General features: G+C 39.1%; 1 protein-coding gene across 1 annotated transcript in view; it reads left to right on the top strand.

Annotated features, from left to right (window-relative positions):
- Window positions 1-375: 375 nt before the first annotated feature.
- HERC1 (HECT and RLD domain containing E3 ubiquitin protein ligase family member 1) overlaps window positions 376-15595 on the top strand; it is a gene marked incomplete at its 5' end in the record, with an annotated part of 48053 nt that continues 32833 nt past the window's right edge. The window contains 15 exons of the mRNA XM_010017611.1: window positions 376-647; window positions 942-1157; window positions 1244-1364; window positions 2337-2574; window positions 3596-3789; window positions 5192-5347; window positions 5581-5687; window positions 5929-6039; window positions 6120-6296; window positions 7204-7443; window positions 7634-7717; window positions 8819-9339; window positions 11445-12220; window positions 13997-14195; window positions 15142-15302. Coding sequence (XP_010015913.1) covers window positions 376-647; window positions 942-1157; window positions 1244-1364; window positions 2337-2574; window positions 3596-3789; window positions 5192-5347; window positions 5581-5687; window positions 5929-6039; window positions 6120-6296; window positions 7204-7443; window positions 7634-7717; window positions 8819-9339; window positions 11445-12220; window positions 13997-14195; window positions 15142-15302 — 3573 coding nt within the window. The remainder of the gene's footprint in view (window positions 648-941; window positions 1158-1243; window positions 1365-2336; window positions 2575-3595; window positions 3790-5191; window positions 5348-5580; window positions 5688-5928; window positions 6040-6119; window positions 6297-7203; window positions 7444-7633; window positions 7718-8818; window positions 9340-11444; window positions 12221-13996; window positions 14196-15141; window positions 15303-15595) is intronic.

Below are 15595 nucleotides of genomic sequence, written 5' to 3'. Positions count from 1 at the left end.
ATGGTTAGACTTTCAAATAAATAGCCCAAATGCACAATTTCTGTTTTAGCAGATCTTTTTTTTCACTATTTTGTCATTTAGCTGCAAAGCATTTTTATTCAGTGTTCTAGCTTTAAGCTGAGCAGTTTGAGTGGCTTTTATCTTTTTGTTTTCTCACTTGGCAGCGTGTTGCAATACTGCTTAACATAATTAAATACAGCCTTTCCTGTAGGGGAATTGCTGTAAATTTAAATCAAGTGGTTTGCTCTGAGTTGCTTAATGCATGGTATAATTAATATGAATATTCATTTTCCACCTGTAGCAGTTCAGTCTCTACTGTCAAAATGTGTTATCTGTGATTTGGAATTTATGAGCCTTCATTATGTGTATCTTTAGGAGCGATACACAGTCAAGTGGAACCTTTAAGTGACTCATGGGTTCGACTAAAACACAGCAGAGACTGGTTATACACATCCTCCTACTCATTTGTTGAGTCCGATTTTGATCTCTCAAGATCCCTTGGAGTACATACTTTGATTGAAAATGTTGTCAGCTTTGTAAGTGGAGATGTAGGAAACTCACCAGGATTTAAGGAGCCAGAGGAAAGTATGTCCACCAGTCCACAAGCATCAATAATTGCAATGGAGCAGCAGCAGTTAAGGGCTGAGGTAAGTTTCAGTTTAACATCTTTTCTTACTCTTCATACATTATGCTTATTTTATGGATTCTTTTAAATCGTTGTCTGAATTCTGTCTATTAAGGACATTTCCTCTCTTTTCTGTTAAAATATCTTAACTGGAACTGGGAACTTAATGTAAATAAACTCTAAAATGAAACTAAAAAAATAAGTCAGTGAGGAAACAGCTGCCTTAATTCATTCTTCCTTACAGCTGGAGATGGCCTAATTTGTAAGGATACTTGCTACTTACCTAATACTGTCTTTTGCCTGCCTTTATTTTTAGCTTCGTCTGGAAGCGCTTCATCAGATTTTAGTGCTTCTATCAGGGATGGAGGAAAAAGGGAGCGTGCCCTTAATGGGAAGTCGTCAAGTACCAGGATTTCAGTCTTCTTCATTGCTTACTTCTGTTAGACTACAGTTTCTTGCTGGTTGCTTTGGTTTGGGCACTGTAGGACATGCAGGCACCAAAGGAGAGAGCGTAAGATTGCATCACTACCAGGTAAGTGCTTCAGTAGTTTCTGCTGTTTCAGTAACTGTGACATAATAATGTATCAATCCTTATTCTAATTTATTTATTTTACCCAGGATGGTATCAGAGCAGCTAAGAGAAGTATTCAAATTGAAATCCAGGTGGCTGTGCACAAAATTTACCAACAATTATCTGCTACGTTAGAAAGAGCTCTGCAAGCTAATAAGCATCACATAGGTAAGTGAAAACCAGATTTGCAAAGTATTTCCTCTAATACACAGTACAACAGCTTATATGTTTAATGAAGCAGACTTCAGTGTTAGTGCCCAGAATTCACAGAAGTGTCTGACTGACAACTTTTTCCTAAGAGAGAGGAGCTTTTTAACCTTTCTCTGTCTTAATTTTCTTCAAGTGTTAAGCCTTTTTATTTTAAGACTTCTAACTGTTGTCAGCCTTTCTATTCCACATGCCTCAGTCTTCCACAGTCACCTTTGTCTTTGGCACTTCAAAATGATTTTTAGGTTTTTCAGAAATAAGCAGGTTTTTTGAGGAGATAAAGTCTCCAATCTTTTTGTGAGATTGGAGTGAACTTCAAGGGAACTTTCTTTAAATCCAAAACCAAACAGCAGGGCATTTTGCCTGTTTTGAAAGCTCTTGTCCTTCCATACCCAGATATTGCTGTGTGTTGCTATTCTTAAGGGGTAACTGGAACTCTGCACCTCTTTGTGCCTTTGTACAGGTATTTACTGAGAGCTTCAGTACAGAAGAGAGTTCTGTTAAATATTTGTTGGTAGAGCCTAATGAGAATTCTTACCTGAATTGTTTTGTTGTTTCACTTACAATTAAAATGGAACTGAAACTTCTTGAGAATTAGCTTTAAGTAGAAGTAAAAAATTAAGCATTTCACCCAGTTATCATTGTCCTAGAGAGAAGATTCTGGTTTGAGATTTAGCCCCGACATCACAAACCAGATCTACATCTTATTCTTGCTTGGACAACCTTGACATAGAGGTTGCATTGACTTAAAGAGAGCTACAAGGGTACATCAGAAAGACTACCTCACAGTGACTGATAAAGAATGCTAGCTCTTTCTTTCCTTGATAATTTATTTCATTAGATTTTATTTAAAAAAATTATCTGTTGCTGTTCTGTCCTAGTAATAATGTTCTAAACAGTTTATTAATTAAAGCAACTTTATTTTAATCTTAGAAGCACAACAGCGTCTTCTGTTGGTAACAGTCTTTGCTCTAAGCGTCCACTATCAGCCTGTTGATGTCTCCTTGGCCATTTCCACTGGTCTGCTGAATGTGCTGTCACAGTTGTGTGGCACAGACACCATGCTAGGACAACCACTGCAGTTGCTGCCCAAAACTGGTATTTCTCAGCTCAGCACAGCTTTGAAAGTAGCCAGTACAAGACTGCTTCAGATCCTCGCTATCACCACAGGGTAAGTGTCAGATGCTCCCTTTTGTTTGGAAAACTTAATTGCTAAGCTTTTCAGTATCCTTTAAAACTTTTCTTTTGTGTGAGCTTTCTTCAGGGCAGTAAACGTTCAGATGTATATAAGTGAAGTGGGGAAAAAAAAAAGAGTAGTCACACCATTTGTAAGAAAGGTGCACATAAGATTGGTAAATATTTTTATATAGTGAGGAGGTTGGACCAGAATAGTTGGAACCTTATGGTCTGTAAACACTGTATTCTCATATTCCCCATTTTGCTAGTTTGGCTCTGTATCTAGACCTGGTCTGTTGATATGATGAGGCTTTATGTTGCTGTGTAAAAGCAATGCTGATAGTGTGGTGAAAGTTCTTTAGAGCAGTACATTGTGCTTCTTTTCAGAATATAAAATATTGTTCTGAGGAATACTGGCCTCTGCCAGACTGCAGAACAACATCCAAATTCCTGTCAACACTTAACTATTTAGTTTAACTTAATAAAGAAAATATCAGTAGAGAAAGTAGTTTCTATTTGGAGCAAGAGTATTATTTGATATCCAGAACATGCATCTCCATTTCAGTGTTCATACAACACATTGTATTTACCTGACAAGTCTGTTATGTAAAAGATTCCCAATAACACATACACCAAAAAAACCCAAACAAAAAAAACCCAAGCCAAACCCACAAAAGCAACACACCCTGTCTCCGGAAGCTCCAGAAGCTCAGTTACGTTTAACTGAGTAAACTGTTTTTTCCCCTAGGATGTACTTGAAAGGCATCCCCTTGGTTCTGAAGATTGGACAGTTTTAAAGTGTTTTAAAAACAGGGTTCAAATAAGAATAATCTGCCAAGCATATGATGGAGGATGAGGAAAAGTAGCCTTCTGCAATAGAATGAATTAGTTAGTGCTGTGGTAGACCCAGTTGTCACTGGCTTTGCCTTTACAAGTTTTCTATTTATGTTGTTGTTCCTTGGATCAGCTCTTAAATACTCTTCATTTTACTTTTTTTTTTGTGTGTGTGTGTATAGAACCTATGCTGACAAGCTGAGCCCCAAAGTGGTCCAGTCTTTGCTGGATTTATTATGCAGTCAGCTGAAGAACTTGTTATCACAAGCTGGTGTGATGCTTATGGCTTCTTTCGGAGAAGGGGAAGGTGAGGAAGATGAAGGAGATTCAAAAAAGGCAGATTCCAGTGGGGAAAATGAGAAGAGGGACTTCAGAGGTAATTATCTTGCATCATTGCTGTTAAAAATTTTGAAATACTAGAAAACAATAAGGAAAGAAACCACAGAATGCTGAGGCCTTCATCCACCCTACAGTATTTTCACTATTGTTGGGTCATTCTTAACTCTCTAAACTAGATGAAGTAAAGTCATCAGATAACTAACTGCTCAGTTCAGATTTACATAGACATGATGCATTAAGTAATTTACAGTTAGGAACAGGCTGAGAATAAGAATTACTCCATCTGGTTTGGAGTTAGGAGAAGAATACAGTTTTCCTTGAAAAATGAGTTATTGGTAGTAGTGCTTTTCATAAATGGGTTCATAGGAAATTAATTATCTAAATTTCAAACTGCAAATAAATATAGCTTAATTCAGGCAGTGGTTGCATTTGCTGTGTATTATGCAGTTTTTGTGGTCTTAGTGGATGGCAAAAGGCTGACCCTACCCTGTCATCTTCATCTCACAAAAGATTTTCTGAAATCTTAATACCTTCACATAATTTACAGTCCCTTAATGAGCATTTTGAATTTCTGTGGAAATTTCATGTTTGAAGAAATTTTTAGTTGTAGCTTGGTTTTAGGTGTACGTATGTTTTTGATGGTGCTTATGATTGTCTTGGCTAATAAATAATGCAGTGGCTGATGAATTCATAAGAGAATTGGAAATCAGAATATAAGGTCTTTCCACAAGCATTTCCTTGTTAAAACTGCCTCGGAATATGAATCAGGGGTGTGACGAGGTATAGTGTTTAGTGTCAAGAATCCCCATAAAACAAAAACATACTTAGAAACCAATGGTTACATTTTATATTACAGGGACATTTATAAGCAATTGTGTGTGTCAGATTTACATGGCAAGGTTTGTTTAGTGGGAGGGAGCTGCAGGGATGGCTTCTGTGAGAAGAAATCAGGAGCTTGCCCTCATGTTTGGAGCTTCAGCCAGCTCCAAAACAGACCTGCTGCTGCCCAGAGCTGAGACAGTCGGCAACACCGGTGGTGCCTCTGTGGTAACACACTGAGGGAAGGGTAAAAACTGCCACACAGCAGCTGTGTGAGAAGGTGTTTTAATATTGTTCTACTCTGTTTTTCATCAGTTATAAATTAAATGAATCTTCCCTAAGTTGAGTCTGTTTTGCCTGTGTTGGTAAGTGGTCAGTAATCTCCTGGCCCTTAGCTTTGACCCATGAGCTTTTAATCTTATTCTCTCCTGTCTTGCTGAGGAGCAGAAGTAAGAGAGCAGCTTGGAGGGCTCCTATCAGCTAAACAAGGCTTAACAACTAGCCATCCTGTAATAATTGATCATTGTATTTTTACTTACGGAACAGTTTGTTGCCAGTAACAGGGACAGCTAATAAGGTTGTAATAATAAGGTTGTAAATGAGAACTTTTAACTTCCCAGCTGCCCTCCGAAAGCAACATGCAGCGGAATTGCATTTGGGAGACTTCCTTGTTTTTCTACGTAGAGTTGTGTCTTCAAAAGCAATTCAGTCAAAAATGGCATCTCCAAAGTGGACAGAAGTACTTCTTAACATTGCTTCTCAGAAGTGTTGCTCAGGTATGATCTTTCCAAAGTGTGCTCAATGGTTACTTGCATTTCTGTAGCACGGTTCCTAAAAATAGGTCCTGTTAAAACATGTGTTACATAGTGAGCAACTAAAAGTAACTTCAGTAGATGTATGCAGGTTACACTTTGGAGACTTGTGCCCTGGTGGCATGCAGCTGGCATCATAGGTGCATGCCTGACACAGAAGTCACTTTCAGATTATTAACATCTTGTTCCATCTTTAGGAGTTCCCTTGGTTGGCAATTTGAGGACTAGACTTCTTGCACTTCATGTATTAGAAGCTGTATTACCTGCTTGTGAATCTGGTGTTGAAGATGATCAAATGGCTCAGGTCTTTATATTTTGTTACAAGCTTTTACACCTGTTTCTTCAAAAAGTCTCTATAAACTTTTAAATGTTTCATAGGTTTATTCAAAATTCAAATCAAGCGAGGCTCATTGTAGATATTTGCTTATTTAAGAGCACTGAATAGTTTGACATTTATACCTAGAAAGCAAAGTAAACCGATGTAATTGTATTTGTTGTCCTTGTCTTGGATTTAAAATGATCTGAATTGTATTCTAATATACTAGGTTGTTGAACGGTTGTTCTCACTTCTGTCTGACTGCATGTGGGAGACTCCAATAGCTCAGGCTAAACATGCAATTCAAATAAAGGAGAAAGAACAAGAAATGAAGCTACAGGTAATGATGCATTTACTTTCTCTCTTGACTAAATGTAACTGAGTTACACTTACACAGATATTTTGTCCTGTTTCTGGCAGAAGCAAGGGGAGTCAGAAGATGAAGATGAGAATCTTCCCATACAGGAAGTGTCCTTTGACCCTGAGAAAGCTCAGTGCTGCATAGTAGAGAATGGGCAGGTTCTAACGCATGGAAGTGGAGGTAAAGGATATGGTTTAGCATCCACTGGAGTTACTTCTGGGTGTTACCAGTGGAAGGTAGGTTGCATACTTTGTTTTGGAAGTGCACTGTGATTTATAAACAAAAGCTACCTATGTTTTTTTCCCTTATGGCAGCATTCTTGAGTAAATGACATCTTGGCATTGTTAGGTTTCTGGTTGGATTCAATAATCTTAAGGGTCTTTTCCAACCTAAACCATTCTAGGATTCTGATTTGCAACCCAAAGTGAAGAGTTTGTGGCTGCTTCAGAGCACAGCCGTTTGGGTATTTCAGTACACAGATTGGAGTCTGTGAATGTGTCTTGCGTGTTTGTAGAGGTGATGTCACTTGTCCCTAAGATCCACAGTCAGCACGAACGGGCATTGTCTTGCAAAAGTTATCCACTGAAATACACAGATTTTTGACTTCTTTTCTCTAGAAAACTTCACAGAGCATTTTGTTTTCTTGCAAAAAACACGTCAGCCCATCTGACTGTTAATGCATCCTCTGGAGTGATTTTTTCAGGAATACGGATACATACACAATTGTAGTCCTTGTTAGTACCATCTTTGAGAATAACACTTTTACTTCTGTTTTTACATGGATCTGTGTAAATCAATCACTGTGAATGTGAGGAGTAGAGCTTATTTGTTTCTGGAATATGATTTTTAGCACTTGTATCTCAGCTTCTGAGTGTATATGTTTTGAGTCCAGAAGAGAACCCAAATTTCTTCTGCATTTATTGTCTTAATTACTAGTAGTTTATGTTTAGATGACTGACCTTACACACTAAGATGTCATTCTAGAGGTAGAGCATAATTTTAGCTTATTATTTTTTACTTATTAAAAGCTTCTGAGTAAAAGTAGTGTACATAAATCTGTGTACAGTAAATTTTCATTGCTTTGTTGTGTTAAAACATCTGGTTGTGACTTTTTTCCCCTGTTTGTTTTGTTTTGCTTGCTAGTTCTACATTGTGAAGGAGAATCGAGGCAATGAAGGAACATGTGTAGGAGTTTCTCGCTGGCCAGTACATGATTTTAACCATCGCACTACCTCAGATATGTGGCTGTATAGAGCCTATAGTGGTAACCTTTATCACAATGGAGAACAAACTTTGACTCTGTCCAGCTTTACCCAAGGAGATTTCATCACATGCGTATTAGATATGGAAGCAAGAACTATTTCCTTTGGTAAAAATGGAGAGGTATTTAACATAAAATGTTTTTTTTTAATAGTAATTTGGCATGGATATTTTATACAAAGCAAAGTGTGATAGTTAAGTGACATCTTCAGTACTTACAAGGATTATAATGCAAGTATAACTTTATCAAATTTCGTATTTTTGCTTGTTAAGGTGTTTGAAATTTGAGAGTTTGTTTTGTTTTTCTGCTTAGGAGCCAAAACTTGCGTTTGAAGATGTGGATGCAGCAGAGCTATACCCTTGCGTTATGTTCTACAGCAGTAATCCAGGAGAGAAGGTAACTTAAATGTTCATCTGCATAGGTGTGGTGGTTTGTGCTAGGATCAAGTCAGTATTCCTCGTAACGGCCCGTGTGGTGCGAGGTTTTGGGTTTATGACCAAAGCTGTATTGATAATTCACAGTGTTTGAGCTGTTGCTGAGCAGTGCTTACACAGCATCAAGGCTTTTTTAGCTTCTCGCCATGTCCCTCCTAGCAGGCAGGTTGGGGATGAGCAAGAGGCTGGGAGGGAGTGCAGGCAATCATCTCGCTTAAAAGAGACCAAAGGGATATTCCATACTGTATAATGTCACATGCAATAAAACTGCAAGGAAGATTGCTAGGGGTTTCTCTTGCTCCGGTACTGTCTGGACACTGATCAGCTGCTGGTAAAGGATTGCATTTTGCAGCACTTGTTTTTCTTTGTTTTGTTTTCTTTTGTCTTTTTTTCTATTCTTTATGAAACTTCCTGACCTCAACCCACAAGCTTTCTCACTTTTGCCCTTCTGATTCTCTCCACCATCCTGCTGAGGGGGTGATCAAGTTGCTATGTGGGGCTTAGCTACCTTACTGGGGTTAACACTTTGCAAGTGGTCATAAGTTTATCCTTTTCCATCTGTTCTCCTGGGTGTCAGGGTTACAGATGTTGGGGTTTTTATGGGGTGTAGGGATGGTAGCTAACAAGTGGGGAGAACATCACTGATTATTCATTTTGGTTTATGACACACATAGCACTGTCTTACTTGCACACTAGCTAGACTTCTCATAAATTCCTATATTGTGCCATCTATTGTAAACTTAAAACATATTCTTTTATTTACAATTGATTTACAGACTTGGCATTCTACACACAAGATTGCATTCCCAGTGAGAATGCAGTATTAGGAATTCCAGATAGTATTATGTGAAAAACCATGAACTGTTGTAATTTCAGCATCCTTGAGTTTGAAGGGATGCAGGTTTTGATCAGTATTAAGGGGGATTTCCTCGGGATCCCAAGCAGAAAAAGACAATGCTAGTCACTTTTTCTGTTCAGCAAGAGACTCCTGTATTTAAAAAATTTCAGCTTCTTCAGGAACATTGAGAAGATAACTTTTAAACTGTTCTCTTTAAACATGTAGGTGAAAATCTGTGATATGCAGATGCGTGGAACACCAAGAGATTTGCTACCTGGTGACCCCATCTGTAGTCCTGTTGCTGCAGTGCTGGCAGAAGCCACTATCCAACTCATTCGTATCCTTCATCGCACAGACCGGTGGACACACTGCATCAATAAAAAAATGATGGAAAGACTGAATAAGATCAAAACATGTCTTAAAGAAGCAGGCCAAAAGCTGAAGAAGAGTCGCTCAATTCAAAGTCGAGAAGAGAATGAGGTGAGAGAGGAGAAGGAAAATAAAGAGGAGGAGAAAAGCAAACATAGTAGGCATGGTCTGGCCGACCTTTCAGAACTGCAGCTGAAGATGCTCTGTGTGGAAGTGTGGCCTGTTCTAGCAGTAATTGGTGGAGTTGATGCTGGTCTTCGAGTTGGAGGTCGGTGTGTACACAAGCAAACTGGACGTCATGCCACCTTGCTTGGAGTGGTGAAGGAAGGCAGTACGTCTGCCAAGGTCCAGTGGGATGAAGCAGAGATTACTATCAGGTATGCTCATTTCCTGCACTTTTCACAGTCTAGTGGTGGTTTGTGCTTCAAAATCTTCAGAAGTAACATGCATTTTACATTAGAGTCATGCTGATCAGTTATTTTAAGCTTAGCCTGCAAAATTTAGCTTTTTAAAACAAACAAATATTGTGAGTTACGTTTTTATGCTATCTAGTAATAAAATGTCTTGTATATAAAAAATAAATATGATAGGTTTGCATCGATAAAGCATCATTAGACTCCTTTAGATTTCAGAGTTGGCACATGCCCAGACTTGCCAGTTTTCCTAGGTTTGAAATGAGGATTGCTTGGTTTAGAATTGGTACGTGTTGGCTAACTAAAACATTATTCCTGTCTTAATTTCCTACAGCTTCTTGATGACGTCTGTGAATAACCCAGATTTTTACTGGGGGTTAGTGCATGCATTTGTTTGTAAATGGCAAACCTGATTGTGAAGAGAGCCCCAATTTGGTTTATCAGAGTTGAGAACAGATGTCTGCTGCTTTGTCATTCCCTTTTTAGAGAACTGGAAATTGTTCTGTGAGGCTTGTGGGGTGGTTTAAGTCAGGAAATGGGAGGACTCTATTCTTTATGGTGGGCTGGATGATGGTATTCAAATTAATGCTGCCTCAGAGTAGTGTTTGTTCATTCCATGACCTGTCTTAGAGAGCTGAAAGAGTGCCCCTGTATTAGATGTTAACACTCTGAAGTTGTTCTGCAGATGATGGTGAAAACTGAGGAGGAGGCTGGAAGGAGATACTCCTTTTTTCACCGATCTTGCAGATGTGCCTTCAAAGGGAAGGCACTGGGAAGGAAACTGAAATGAAGCTAGTGGCTTCTCAGGGCTCCCTGGTGCTCTCACAGGAGTTGCCTGTGGTTTTGTGTGGAAAAGATTTGATTCAGTAAATTTCTTAAGCTCCTTCTGGCTATAGTTGAACCATCATCTTCTGGAGAACTGGAGTAATAATCATTTTTTTTTTGCCACCAGTTACAATTACGTTCTGAAACAACCGAGGTCAATTCACCTCGTAGAACTGTTGCATGGTGCCTAGTTTGTCTTTCTGCAAAGGCTGTCATCACTTTAACTACATATGAAGTGCAATTAATTGTTGAATTTAGCTCCAGATACAAATTTTCATGTATGCCCCTGTGACAGTACAGCCTTAAAGTAAGTGTGCCATTAAAATAATTTGGAATATTAGTTGGGTGAAGCACTTGAACATTGGCAAGCTCTTGATAATGCATTGAATTAAGTTCAGAATGTACCTTCTTAATTAAAACAGGGCTCAAGCTTGCTTTCATTTTTAGGTAGAAGTTTGCATAATATGGGAAAACATTTTGGGATAATAAAAGGAGGATTTAGAAGTCCTTTATCTGGTATTTGTATAGAAAATACAAGATGTGTGGAAGTATAGGCTAATGAATTTTTGTCCTGCTTAGGGTGAAAATTAGTCAAGTGTAACAGTCCTAAATGTTAACAAAAATATCACTGAGTATAGATGGACAGACATATATTATGTTTGTCTCTTGGGTTTTCTGACCTGTTTTTAAGAAGTCACTGTCTTTTCCTTGTAATCTGCCCTGGCATAACCAGAGACAGAATTACCAGAAGCTATCATTAGCATGCTCCTTGTGATGAGTAGTTTGAACAGGAACGTGGAGTCAATCAAAGCTTTTCCTTAATGTGAAAAAAAGTTTTGGCGTGTTTTCTTTCTAAGCTTTTATACCTGTTCACAAATTCCACTCAGGTGTGATGACAAAATTTGGCTCAAGGTAGTTTTTCTTAGTAAGAGACTGTTACATGTTTCTAAATGATTAGCAGAAACCTCTGTCAGCACAGCATTGATAGCTTCTGTGGTGCTTCCGGGTTTTAATGCTTGCTGTTGAAAACCCGTGCATGCATTGTTGCCTCTACTGTGATACCATATCTCCCTGTGCTTCTGATCATAACCTCATTTTCCCCTGTTGCCATTTAATTTTTAGAATTGGTTTGCTTATTTTACTAAATATATTTTACATCTTACTTTGCCTACATTATTTCCTGTACTTTCCTCCTGTCTCTCCCTCACTTGCTTTTTCCTGTGTCATTCTGATCTTTATTAAAGCTTCCCAACTTTTTGGTCGCCTAGTGATACTCCATTGTATAATCTGGAGCCCTGTGAACCGCTGCCTTTTGATGTTGCAAGATTTCGTGGGCTGACAGCTACTGTCTTGCTGGACCTTACCTATCTGACGGGTATTCATGAAGATACAGGAAAGCAGAGCACCAAGAGACATGAGAAAAAACACAGGCATGAATCGGAAGATAAAGGGGAAATGGACCAGAAAATGGAGGGTGATGCTGGATCAGATACTCGATTAGGACAAAGTGCTGATGACAACAAAGGACATAGTGCTACGAGCTCTAAGTCGGAAAATGAAATTGCTTCTTTTTCCTTAGAACCATCAACACTAGGTATGGAATCCCAACACCAACCTGCTGAGGGAAGAAAAAAGAATCACGAACATACTCCAAGAAATCATGATATAGTGCAGTCAGAAATCAGAGCAGTGCAGCTATCTTATCTTTATCTTGGTGCCATGAAGTCGCTTAGCGTTCTTCTTAGTTGTAGTAAATATGCCGAGCTACTGTTAATACCAAAAGTCCTGGCAGAAAATGGTCACAACTCTGACTGTGCGAGTTCTCCAGTTGTTCATGAAGATGTTGAGATGCGTGCTGCCCTGCAGTTCCTCATGCGCCACATGGTGAAACGGGCAGTCATGCGCTCACCGATAAAGAGAGCTCTAGGACTGGCAGATCTGGAACGAGCACAAGCCATGATCTACAAGTTAGTGGTTCACGGGCTGCTGGAGGATCAGTTTGGTGGCAGAGTCAAACCAGGTACGGTTTGAAAACTTTGGAGGTACATGCTTAATTATTACTATTTCTGTTAAAACTAATAGTTACAATAGTACAAATAATAGAATCTTTTGAGTTTGTAGTGATTTTATTGTAGAGCAACAGAGAAATTTTACAAAGAGTAATTTTACCAAGATGCTTTACTTCTTTGTACTACTGACTTTTTTGCCTTCTTCCCAATTCCTTATTTTAATAAAAAGTGAATGCATACGAGTCAGTCAGAAATACAAGAGTTTCTCATCTATCTTTAATACTTTTCCAAAAGGAGCACTGCTGTATATACTTGTCAGAAGGATTTGCATGTGATGTAAATATCAGAGTTCACTGTTACCTGTGATTGTACGCGGTCATAGCAACAGATGATGCTGAGCATGTGTATGGTCAGGCTGTAACCAACCTGTGTTTCTGTCTGCGAAAAAGCTCTTACATCAGTTGTAGGTTTGGGTTGGTTTTTTTGGGGTGGGGTGGTGGATGTGGTTTGGTTTGGGGTTTTTTTCCTTTAGTTTTTTTTCTGAGATATTTATCTGTTGTGGGGTTGGGGTTGCTTGGTTTGGTTTGGTTTTTTCCTGAGATATTTGGCAATGCACTAACAGGAGCTGAAGAGAAAATGTCTATCATTCCTTTTCTTCTTAAAAATAGGTGTGTTACAGCCTGCATCTTCAGGGGAGCCATTTCAATCAGTTTAGACTAAGAAAAAATATGTAAAATATTGAAGCTAATTACTGTGCTCTCTGGTTCTTTACTGTCTTAAGCACTTCTAAACCAACCAAAAAAACCCCCCACCTTAAAAAAATCTGTTACTTAGCTGAATTAAAACCAGCTTTATTGTTAACCAGCTCTATTTCCATATCTGAAATTTCCTTTGCTTTTGCCTGAGAGAGTAATCCTAACTGTTAAAATCATAAATCTAAGTATCATAAGATCTGGCATAGAATCATAGAATGGTTTGGGTTGGAAAGGACCTTAAGACCATCTAGTTCCAACCCCCTGCCATGGGCAGGGACGCCTCACACTAGACCATGTCGCCCAACGCTCTGTCCAACCTGGCCTTGGACGCTACCAGGGATGGAGCATTTACCACTTCTTTGGGCACCCTGTGCCAGCACCTCAGCACCCTCACAGTAAAGAACTTCTTCCTTACATCTAACCTGAACTTCCCCTGTTTAAGTTTGAACCCATCACCCCTTGTCCTATCACTACAGTCCCTGATGAAGAGTCCCTCCCCAGCATCCTTGTAGCCCCCTTCAGACACTGGAAGCTGCTCTGAGGTCTCCACGCAGCTTCTCTTCTCCAGGCTGAACAGCCCCAATGTTCTCAGCTTGTCTTCATACATGAGGTGCTTCAGTGCCTGATCATCCTCATGGCCTCGTCTGGACTTGTTGCTCCATGTCCTTTTTATGCTGAGGACACCAGAACTGCATGCACAGTACTCCCAAGTAGGGTCTCACAAGAGCGGAGGGGCAGGATCACCTGCTTCAACCTGCTGGTCAGACTTCTTTTGATTGTTGTCATTTGGAGGGCCTTGTTTACTGTTTACCGTGTATCAGCAGGACAGCAGCAAGAGCTAACAGACTGATTTCTTTACAGAAGTCCACGAGCTATTGGGAGCAGTGTTTGTGTGATGTGCGTTTCTGCACACCCCTTGCTTTGGGGGGAATTTTAAATGATGATAGTTGGTTTTGAAAGTTTAGTCACAGCTACTGTTTTGCTCTACACAATGACATTACTGTTCCTGTAATGTTCTTTTCTCTATTGCAGAAGTAGATCAACAGGTAGAAGAAGGTGATCAGTCTCAGCAAGCCCAAACACCAGTTACAACCAGCCCTTCTGCTTCTAGCACGACATCTTTCATGAGCAGCTCTCTGGAGGATACTACCACTGCTACTACTCCAGTAACTGATACTGAAACAGTTCCAGCTTCAGAATCACCTGGTGTTATGCCTCTCAGTCTTCTTAGGTAAGTTATCTTTATTTGTAACATGTATGATGGTGTGGGGAGCCAGTTGTGTGGTTTATATACGTGTCTTTTGAAAATGTCAATGTTTGTATTGAGTGTCAAGAACTGCCTATGCAGAGGACAGAGTTTAATTTATTGCTCTGCCTTGCAGCACATGTGTTACTAGAAATAAAAAGCTGATAAGCTTTTAATATACACTCTATATATGCATAACATCTGAATTCTTCAAGACAGGAGACAATTCCTTCTGTTGTCATTCAGTTCTCATGTTTATTTGGGGGAGTTTAAATTACAAATCTGTAAAGTTCTGTATTTTTAACAAATAATTGTTAATTCTCGAGCTAGAGTAGATCTTAGTTAGTAGTTAATATCCTGCAGGCTAAGACCTTGTCTCATCCTACCCTGACATACTGAAATGGAAGATAAACCTAGTTAATCTGCAGAGGCTATTTGTGACGTAGAAGGAAATCTGCTTTACACTGAATGAAGTCCTCTTCTAAGTTTATTAATTCTGTTGATGTGTCTGACCTCTGTTCTTAGAGGTTTTGCAGATATAATTTGACAAAAGTCAGAACAGTGTCTCATTACCAGGACAGTGAAAGTAAAAAAACTCACCTGATGTATTACTCAAGGTGAGTTCTGAAGAAAATGGGGAAATGGGAAGAGTGTTTACTTCTCTTTGATTCCTAGGACAGCTCTTGGTCTATAAGGGGTTCTCTTAAGTGCATACTTAGAATTTAACTTTCCAGGCAAAGGTGGATAGGAATTAGCTGTTTGGACAGGGTTTTCTGCCCACCCCCAATGTATGTTTTGTGCCTTACGCTTATGAAACTCAATTGCTGTAAAGTATGCCTTGCCAAGTGCATTCTTATTTGATACATTTCTTATGTCAGACGTTTTCATCATAGCTCTTTTAAATATGTATGTATATTGTTCTTTTTTAAAGGCAAATGTTCTCCAGTTACCCTACTACAACTGTACTTCCAGCACGACGTGCTCAGACTCCTCCAATATCATCTTTACCAACATCTCCTTCAGATGAAGTTGGAAGGAGACAAAGTCTGACTTCTCCTGATTCCCAATCTGCGAGGCCTGCCAATCGTACAGGTAAACTCGCAGTTGCTACAGTTTGTACAGTCACAGAAGCTCACTGTAGTGTTTTTAAGACATTGAAAACTAACAAGATTTCTTTTTAATGCAACCTAACATGCAAAGCATTTTCGAAAACCTTTTGATCACTGTCTTAGGACAAAAAGCTATGGATTGGCTATCTGTAGACTTTATCGAGCAAATGAAATCAGTTTTTAAAAGCTGTGGAATGGATTATATGTATAAGCAGAGAATGGTGGTATAATCGGTAATTACTTCAAAATGTTACTCTAATTTGGGCTTGTTTCCTT

Source organism: Nestor notabilis, unplaced genomic scaffold (genome assembly GCF_000696875.1).
Source record: "Nestor notabilis isolate BGI_N333 unplaced genomic scaffold, ASM69687v1 scaffold6077, whole genome shotgun sequence".
Taxonomy (NCBI): Eukaryota; Metazoa; Chordata; class Aves; order Psittaciformes; family Psittacidae; genus Nestor; species Nestor notabilis.
The sequence above is the reverse complement of the archived record's forward strand: the minus strand, read 5'-3'. Positions and strand labels throughout refer to the sequence as shown.